Here is a 10,033-nt window from a genome sequence, read left to right as displayed (position 1 = left end):
TTCACCTGTTATAAAGTTTCAGTTTTACAAGATGAATAACTTCTGGAGATTTGCTGTATATGATTGTGCTTATTTTAATAATACTGTATTGAACACTTAAAAATCTGTTACAAGTTCTTACAACAATTACAAAACACCCCAACAATTTAGCATGATTCAGCAAAAATCACAATATAAACCTGTTTAAGGTGGTAGCATTACTGTCTTGTTTAGTCACCTTATTGCCCTTTGGGGAATAGGGGTGGAATGGATTTGGAAATTACTTCATGTCCACAGAAAACAAATGAAGAATCATCTAAATTTTATTTAGGATGAAATCAGCATGGTAAAAATACATCAGCAACGTGCATGAAAAAGAGCTTAGTTCCTTAACAAAAGGAGTCTTCCAGGTATAGAAATTTATCCCAACTGAACTTGTACCTGTATCCACCTACATCTGATATTGATCTGTGAGCATATGGTGAAAAAGTGCAAGTAACTGGAAGATCTGAGAAAATTATTTGCAATCTCAATATGCCTGAGGTGGGACAAGGTTGCTTTTGATCCAAACCTGATATTTCTTGGTTAATAGTGTGTAGATTCCAGGTTTCTTGGCAATGCCACATTTGTGACCTCCAGAGACTATGGCATGGAAGACACCTTTGCAAACCAAGGGGCCACCTGAGTCGCCCTGGAAAGAAGGAAATGTGATGAGAAGCTGTTGAGATTTTTCTATCAATTGTTTACCCAACAATTGTTTTCTATCAATTGTTTACCCAACGATTTTCTATCAATTGATTACCCAACATATTCTTATCTGGGTCTTTGGTTTCTCTTGCCTCTGCAATTGCCTGACACAGCCTCTTATTCAGTATAGTTTCTCTGTCTTTCGAAGACTATATTTCTGTCTCTTTGTCTCTGTTTTTCTCTTCGACTGTGACTTTGCCTCTATGTTTACACTGTCTCTTTTCTTTCTTCATCTATGTCAATGTATACTTATATTCCTTGGTAATCAGTGACTATTGAGCTTTATTTGTTGAACTGTGGGTGGACATAAAGTTTGAAATAATCCACTGAAATAAAATAAATTTTCTAAATTGTGAATTTCATTTTGGTGCTCATGGACCTGAAATCCAAATGATATTGAGACGAGCAGAAAAGAGCAATACAGTGCAGTAAATGTCTAGACATCAAGGACTATCTGCTTTATTATTCTTTTGCATCATCACATGGTTGAATATCCATCACTATGGATATATACACTTGCTGAATGAAATGATTTTTGAGGATTCACTCTAACAACAAAACATCCAATTAAATTCTATCAAGAAAAGCTAGAGTTATAAAGGGTGTGGTGTGGCCTTTTAAACAAAGAGCTGGCTTTCAAATGTGAAGAACAGCCTCAGCCTCAGCTGCTGGCCACATGGCAAACGGCTGGGCCTTGTCCACTGGTCAGCCATGATTACATGGTCAGGAGGCAGATGGTCCTGGGATACCACAGCCTCATGGGATCTTAGAAAGCATCATAACCTTCCTTCTAATAATAATTAATATAGTAACTGTTGTATTCTAATTTTTTAAAAATTAATAATCCATCTGTGCTACATATTAGTCACCTCTATACATACACCCAATTTTTTCCTTACCAATTTTATAAACGAAAGGTTTTGAAAAATATAATGACTATTATTCTGTTTTGTTAATCAGTGATGGCCTCAATGTTTATGGCCTCTGCTCCCAGTCCCTAAACTCATATGTTGAAATTCTCACCCCTCAAGGTGATAGTGGTAGGGGGTGGGGTTTTGGAAAGTCATACGTCATGGAGGAGGAGCTCTCATGAATGGGATTAGCACTTTTTCAAAAGAGGCCCGAGAGAGACCCTTCGCCCCTTCAACTATGTGTGGGCAAAGTGAAAACCGATCATCTAGGAAGCAGAAAGTAGCCCTCACCAGATACCAAATCTGCTGGCACCTTGATTTGGAATTCCCAGTTCCCAGAACTGTGAAAAATAAATTTCTGTTCTTTGTAAGCCACTCATGTTGTGTTGCAAGGTGTTCATAGTTATGTTGCTATAGCAGCCCCAGCAGACTAAGACAGGCAACATTATTTAAGAAACACTTACTGTATATTTGAGCATTTTGCATTTGAATCTTAAAAGACCTCCATATGGATTAATTTAAAAGTTGTTTTTTCCTTTTGTTTTGTTTTGTTTTTGGTGTGGAGAGGTGAGTTGTCTTCATTTTCTAATCACCACTCACGACCTCAGGGTCATGCTAACACCCCTCGTACAGCCTGTAAAATTTGTCAGTTATAGTCTACTGTCCTGATTAACAATTTAATGAGTGCTTATTAAGCATTGGGGAAGTTCCTTCCATTCATATTGGTACACGTAAAAGATCAGAGGATAGAAGTGGAGAGTGTGTTCCTAGAATTGTGGCTTTGTGTTCTCCAGGCCTCTCCTTCTCAGAGTTAGTACTCTACAGATGCCTGTCTGAATGAGAGACTCTTACCTGGCAGGAATCCTTCTTGCCTCTGGTGTCTCCTGCACATATCATGTCTTTGGTTATAACAGGATTGTGGTTGTAATAACTTTGGCTGTTACAAAGTTTTTGACTTATAATGGTCACGGTGACTTCTTGAAGGGTATCAGAGATGTTGAAAACGTCTGGGTCAGTGGCTCCCCATCCAGTAACCTGGCATTTGGTTCCAGCTCTAATATAGTTTTTGGATCTCGGGTGGAGCACTTGGACATGCTGGTTGAGTTTTGCGGCTGTGTGAAGCTGACAGATTGAAAAAAGTGAATAAATTACCATTTTTTTTTCCCCAGCAGTATTCTGCTATAAGCCTGTGCAATGAATGTGTGGTCCCTCTGTTTTAGGAGGGCGTCCCTTCTTCTTCAGTCTACTTTGGTGGTAGCCTGCAGCTGCATTTGTGGTTGTTACTTTTCTGAACATGCTCTCTAGTCCCTGGGGACCTTACTGATGCTCAGGGAATTCTGCCCAGTCTCAAGCAAGTGGCCTTTACCCTGCCTTGGATGGATTTCTGTGGAATAACATCCGTGGGTCATGATTGAGGGCTGGGCTGTTTCCTGCTGGATAGGACCCTTGAGTATGGTCTAGACTACATTTGAACTAGACAAAGTGTGGTCTAATCTAAGCTGTAACTCACTTCTGAGTCCCTGAGTCACTTGGTTGGCTCTTGTAAAATTGACTGTCGCATTTTCCAATTGTTCATGAGAAAAGCATTTGGAGGAAAGCTTTCATTGTGGATCCTTGGGCCTGTTGGGATGTTCCTTTCTTCCATATGGAGCATCAGATTTGGTTTTCCTCATATAAATGCATTCCTGATGCATTTGTGACAAATGATTTTCTTTTTTAGGGTGATGAATAGAGTAACATGGATCCTTGCAGAATTTATCATGATCACCTCAAACATGGGGAGGGTGCTAACATGCTTCCACGTAGACCCTTTAATTTACTGAACTAAGCTGTATAAGAATGTTGGAGAAATTGATGCAATGATACATACCTTTACCAGCATTATGTCATTTGATTTAGAATTTGATCTAAGTCTTGAAAATGGTATGAACTTTTTAATCTCAAATGTTTGTTTGGAGGGCTCATTCTTTGACAGAGAATGTGCTCCTAAAACCACTGTGGGAAACTGGCCTTTGGCAAATCTGGAAAAACAAAAAACAAAAAACAAAAACAAAAACAAAAAACTGTAACAGAATTATTTTCAAACCCTCCAGTGGGGAGCAGAGATGACAGAGTCATAGATACAAAACCAAGGACAAATTCCAACATAATCTGTTTAGGATTAGGTAGAGTCGCAGAGGTAAAAGGGGATCCCATCATGAATGAATGACATCAAGGGCCAAATGACATGCCTGCAACCCCATTCCAGCCCAATTCCCCAGCATTGCTGAAGAATATCAGAACTTGGACCCGATTGTCAGAAAAAAAACAGGTGAGATCCTAATTGACTTAGAGCAAGTTAACAACAAAATTGTGTTCATTTATGTAAAAATAAAAGACATTATACTTCTTGAGTTTGTGGTTTGAGATTTATACCAACAATTACTAAGGGATTTTTTATTGTGCAAATATATACATATGTTATATATATGTATATAAATATATATATAAACACATATCAAAATATTTCATTTTGAGCATTTAAAAATATATAAATGATTTATATATAAAAATAAGTGTGTGTGTGTATATAAAATAAGTGTGTGTGCTGTTTATTCATAACTATCATTCATCTCTAGAATTTTTTTCCCCAATACTGGGGATTGAACCCAGAGTCACTGTACCACTGAACTACATTCACAGTTCCTTTCATTTTTTATTTTGAGCCTTGGGCTCACTTAATTGCTGAGGTTAGCCTTGAACTTATGCTCCTCCTGCCCAGACTTCCAAATTACAGGCATGTACCACCAAGCTCAGCTTCCAAAACTTTTCCCTCTTTCCATTATTAAGTGTTTAAAAGATTCAGGTGAAGACTTAGCTGTATCCACGTTCACCTATTGACATCTCATCTCAGGCATCAGGGGATCTGTTACCTGGTAGTCAAATAGGCTCAAAAGTACTGTATTCTCAGTTAGAAAGATGATTTGGATGAGAAAAGAAAACTTCCATCAAGGCGAAAATACTTGGAAATTTGAAATAAAGATACATTAAGGTTAGTAGCCATTGGTGATTCCATTGTGGAGATGTATAGGGTACAAGCCAAGGAGTCAGATGAAGAAACACAGTTTTTTTTTTGTTTTGCTTTTCAAAAAAATATCTGACTGTACACAGTTCTAATACTAGTGTTTCTGATTTACTTGTATGTTTGATAAAGTTTTATTTATATTCAATGGTGAAAATAGAAATGATTTTAAAATAGTTTTATTTCTTTATTTTTATTATTTTTAAAATTTTTGATAACACCTTGGAGACTTTGTATGCTATAGATATAGCCCCTTGCAATGTATGTCTTTTCAAAAGCCATACAAATTCTGTTTTGGTACAAAGAAGGTTATAAAAATAATTATATTTATTCATTTGCATAGAACTATTTCTTTGCTATTTGAAAAGGGATCAAGGGAGAAATCAGTGAAAACACATATACTCATACATACAGATTACTGGAGATTCATAAAAATTAAGACGGACACAGAAACATATAGAGAAAGGAAGAAATGATTGTTTCAGGTTGGGAGAATGTGCGCACAGCTGTGGTGGGAAGGGTTTTGCACATGGCAGATCTGTGACTGCCTGGAACGACCACTTCTTGGTTTCTACCAAAAGAGTTTATTTTGGGAATTCCAGCTCGATTTGTTGAAAAGTTTGTCTATTGCAAAATCAGGATGGGGATGAAATTCTCATAGGATGCAGATTGGATTTCCTAAGACTGATTTAAATTCAAATTCAACATACCCACTAACCCCAAAACTTTGGAGGGAAAGAGGATATAAAATCCTGAGGGTTAACACTCTCACAGAAAAGTGGGTGTCTGCATAAACAAGGAGGGCTGTGAAGGACAAATGTGGGGTGTGGAAGGTGGATTCTGATGAAGGGAGGGGTAATAAGAAAATTTCTAGTTTTCTTTCATCTTTTACTCATTTCCTTGACTAGCTATTGCTTTGGACATGTTTTGATGATTTTTATCTCCACTGGGACAGGCTAATACCAAAAACAACCCAAGCAGACCATTGTGCTTTCTGAACTTTCAACTTTTAGATTCCCTTCAACTGTAGTTCCTGTCCAACAAGGTCAACTTGTCTGCCCATGGCATACGTGAAATTGTTGGAGTTCTAGGATGCCATTTCTTTAGCTAAACCTGGAATTCACAGAAAGGAGAGCTAATAATACAAGTGTCATTTATTTGCACAGTTCAGGGTTTCTCCAAGAGTGGTCTTCAGAGCTGCTTCAGAATTGCCCGGAACTGTTTGTTTAATATGCAGCATCTTGAGTCCCACCCTGGACTTACCTGGAACAGAATTACACATAGAGCAGAACCACAGTTTTGCTTATAATAATTTTTTTCCCACCATCTTCTGACAATGTCTATAAAAACTGATCTCAGTTGAGCCTAACAATACCCCTCTAGGTGTTGTTAAAACTGTTGAGTGTTATATTCCTCACTAGTAAAAGGGTGTTCTCTGACTGGTCCAAGGTGTCTCATCTCTTAAGTGGGGGAATCAGGACCCCAGTCCAGCTTTTGTGATTCCAAGTTCAGTGCTCTTTCTTCGACTCCTCATTAAGCACCATGCCAAGCCTCGTCAAGTCTCTTATTTCCTCAGTCAGCATGTCATGCTGCTGAGAAGTGACTCTGCTTAGGCCCACTCCAGAGACCTGGCAGCAAAGGCAGGGTTCCTGTTTCTTGGAGGTCTCTCTTGCCTCAGAGACTGAGGTTTTCCCAGTCTCATCCCATCAATACAAGTGGATCATCAGATTAGCCCCTTGGTTATTACCATGGAAGGCACAGAGAGCAATATGATTCTTGATAATGTCTGTCGAGGTCTTGTGTTCTATGATGAGCATTTAGCATTTTCCCTAATGCCTCACAACAGCCCCATGAGGTAGGTGATGATTCCCCACTTCACAATGAGGAATTTGAGGTTCAGGTAAATTGACAGATATTAAGGCGGAGATTCCAGGCTGTCCAGGCAGCCTGCATCAGAAGTCAGTTGGTTGGAATCCAAAGCCATTTTACTCAGAGAAACCTGAGTGTGTGAGGTGGAATAAGTCCCTTGGAAGGGGCTGTGGAAAGTTCTGCCTAATAACTTGCTGAGCAGGTGAGAGAGGGGGAAGCATGCAATGAGGGACGGCATTAGAGGACAACTAGGAGGACTGTGGGCAACAACTGGTGAAAGTTTTGTTTCTAGTAAGTTAAAATCCTGAAAAGGAGCATGTGCAGGAAACCTTTTACCATTTCCTTTCATATTTGACAGGGAACTGACAAAGGGGCTCAGGTACTAATGGAGAAACTGAGTGGATAGGTGGTGAGAAGGGAGCACCCCCAGATTTGGCCCCTTCTGCCATTTTTCTGAGAGGGAGGCCTGGGTTAGTAAACCATTCCCACAGGATACGTGTGAGTACATTTGTGGGCAGCCACCACTGAACTGTTTCATAAATATTTTGAATTTCATAAGCCTTAATATTTTTCTAAGCACTGATCTGCCTACATTTTTACACCCAAGTATCCTGTAGAGGAAACTTGATCTACATATTTTGGTGTTCTTTATATGCCAGCCAGCCAGTCATTTAAAATGATATTTAGCAATCTTTTTTAAACTCCAGGATCTTTCTACACTCTTTCTTAATTTCTTTTTTAAAAATAATCTCTGTCCTCCAATTTGAGAATCTACTTCTCTTGAATTAAGCCCACTTGACAAAACTGAAAATTCAACTCAATATTATTTACCTTCCTATAGCAGTTTATGGTTCTTCACACATCATGTTTCAGGCTTAACAAAAACCAAAACAAAACAAAACAAAAAAAATCCTCCCATTTCTTTCCTTTTTTTCATCCAGCATTTGTTGAACATTTATAAGTTAAGCTCTGTGTCCGGGGAGCTTATAGTCCATCTGAATATGTACCATAAGCATATCTGAAGTTGTACATATATTTTTATTGACACTCATTGCCTCACTGGTCCCAAGGGGGCAAGTACCAGGAAAAGAGGGACAGAAGTTATGGAGAAATGGGGGTGAGTTTTATGAAGGCAAGAACCCCACTTAAATGAAGTAATCACATGAAACTGGAAATCAGTGACTTGCTATTTAGAAATAAAACAGAAGTTCTCCTGTTTTCAGGCTTCAAAACTTCTATGCTCAAACAACTCCATTAACACGGGACCATCACACAACATGAAGAAAGCATGAAGAAAAGAAAATCAGTTCAGTTATTCGGTTTAGACATGGCTGATACCTGGACAGAAAACACGGCAGCAAACCATGTGAAGTGCTACAGAGCTTCTTGGGAAGGAGGAGGCACCACCTCAGCCTATCCAGGCCAGAAACATAAGGAAACAAACATGCAATCAAACAAAACAAACTGAACCCAAATGAACAAATGAAATAACAAACACCAAACTAGTTTTCTACTGCTTTTCCTCCTGTGATGATTGTAGCATCCCAAGATGGGTTTTGAGCTTTATCAGCCAAAGCAAGAATCCTGGCCTGAAATGGACTTTGGGAGGTTATCCTCTGTCTTCAGAAAAGCTTTCATTCTAACTAACCCTGAAAAATAACTTACTGTTTTTTTCTTTGTACAAATCCTCTATAACCTTTTTTTTTCAACCACACAGGATAGTTGTTACCTCTTGTGGCTGTGATTCCCAAACTGTGGGCCACGAACGTCTGGTTTAAATGACGGGGCTGAGTAACTAAGGAATCCAAATATCCACTGGCAAATCAGACTTCTCATACATGTACTAACATTATTGACTATAATGAATTTGTATTTATTAAATGTGTCAAACATGCTAAACTACTTAGATTGGTACTATCTAGTTCTCAAAACCCCATGAAACAGTTTATGGTAGTCTTCCCTCATACATTCATAGGTTTGTTTTCTGCAGTTTCAGTTACGTGTGGTCCAGTGATGGAAAATTAATATTTTTAATTTAAAAAGCAATTCATAAGTTTGAAATAACTTGAAAAAATTATTTATTTAGTTTTTAATTTTTTTACAGACTACATTTTGATGCATTATACACAAATGGGGTTTTGTTATAGTATTTGTTATAATTGTTCTACTTTATTATCGTTGTTGTTCATCTCTTACTGTGCCTAATCTATAAGTTTGACTTTATCATAGGTAAGAATATATAGAAGAAAATAGTGCCTATGGGTTTCAGTACCTTTGGAGGGTTCAGGCATCTCAGGAATGTCTGGGAACATAGCGCTCACAGAGAAGGAGGGAACCCTGTACTATGATGATAATTCCCACTTGTAAAATGGGGAAGATGAAGAAGACAGGGGAAGCTCAGGTTTCTGCCCCCCTCCCCCAGCCGGGGCAGTATGGTCTAAAGAGACCAGGAAAGCTGCTGCTTTCTTTGTTACTGTTCCTGTGTCCCTGGGGCATTAGACTGAGGACTTGGATTTGTTTAATATCTTGCCTGAGAAAAGAAGCCCCATTCTCTCCAAAAGGAAAACCCAGAGCAGAAAATGTGGATGTACAAGAGGGCCCCTAAACCCCACCAGCTGGTCGGTGATCACAAAAGCTAAGGGCGGTTGGATCGCTCACCCAGTAGAGGCAAACTCCTCTTCTAGCCAGCCTGAAAGAAAAACAGGCCCATGGAAATGTGGAGGGACTCACCGAGAGTGGCAGTGGGCTGCTGTCAGCACCCACTGCGGATGGATCAGAACTCCTCCACAAGCATGATGGCCGTTGTACTGAATGGAAGCCATAAAGGGCCTGGAATGAGGTGCTACCTCCTGTCCTCCAATAATTTCCATACTGAAACCTACAAAAACAAACCAAAAGATTTCACAAAAAAATCCAAGCATTTACATATAATTCTTCCGTTAATAGTCACGACATTTTCAAAGTTGAGGGGTCGGGGGAAAAGGGTTGTGAAAATCTGTTTATCTATAATGCAACAATATAATAACTAGAAATTCACTTAACTTTTGCATTCGGTAAGAATAGGAGATACTTACACTCTGGAATCATGTGAGCCCCAGCTATTAGGAAAAACAGAGGCAAAGAACATCTAGTCATTTTAATGCCCTGTATTTAAAAGCCCTGGTGAAATACTTCATTCCAGTTGATGAACAAAGAAGGTTCTGAAGACTGAATTTTGTTCTTGCAAGTTTTAACTTTCTCACCACAAGGGCTCTAGAGGTAAAATTTTTCACACCTAAGTATTAAAAGTGTCTTGTCAGTTTGGCGAGTTTCAGGTCTGTGCTTTTGTGCTTTTTGGGAGGCATACGTGTGCTCCTATGATAACGAACTCATTTCTGGAAGTAACCAACTCCAGTATCTGGATAAGAGCCTTCATGTTATAAATGGTGAAAGAATAAAAAATATCCAAGCCATAAGAACCTAATAA

The 10,033-nt window shown here is 38.8% G+C and overlaps 1 protein-coding gene across 1 annotated transcript; it reads right to left on the bottom strand.

Annotated features, from left to right (window-relative positions):
• Positions 1–284: 284 nt before the first annotated feature.
• Positions 285–9,764, bottom strand: Gzmk (granzyme K). Its single transcript, XM_047556518.1, has 5 exons — positions 9,642–9,764; positions 9,298–9,445; positions 3,508–3,658; positions 2,490–2,759; positions 285–670 (listed from the first exon to the last, which is right to left on the bottom strand). Exons 1-5 carry the CDS (start codon positions 9,700–9,702, stop codon positions 509–511), a joined length of 792 nt encoding a protein of 263 aa, XP_047412474.1. The 5' UTR covers positions 9,703–9,764; the 3' UTR covers positions 285–508.
• Positions 9,765–10,033: the final 269 nt, after the last annotated feature.

Source organism: Sciurus carolinensis, chromosome 6, assembly GCF_902686445.1.
Source record: "Sciurus carolinensis chromosome 6, mSciCar1.2, whole genome shotgun sequence".
Lineage (NCBI taxonomy): Eukaryota > Metazoa > Chordata > Mammalia > Rodentia > Sciuridae > Sciurus > Sciurus carolinensis.
Note: the sequence above shows the minus strand (reverse complement) of the source record. Positions and strands in the feature narration are given on the sequence as shown.

What these genes read in the sequence shown, in the direction of transcription:
- Gzmk (XM_047556518.1), bottom strand. Translation starts at nt 9,702, where the DNA reads ATGACTAGATGTTCTTTGCCTCTGTTTTTCCTAATAGCTGGGGCTCAC. An exon ending in GGCTCACATGATTCCAGAGT is followed by an intron (nt 9,446 to 9,641) that starts GTAAGTATCTCC and finishes TTGTTTTTGTAG; the next exon opens with GTTTCAGTATGGAAATTATT. An exon ending in GCAAGAAGGATTCCTGCCAG is followed by an intron (nt 671 to 2,489) that starts GTAAGAGTCTCT and finishes CCTTCTTTCCAG; the next exon opens with GGCGACTCAGGTGGCCCCTT.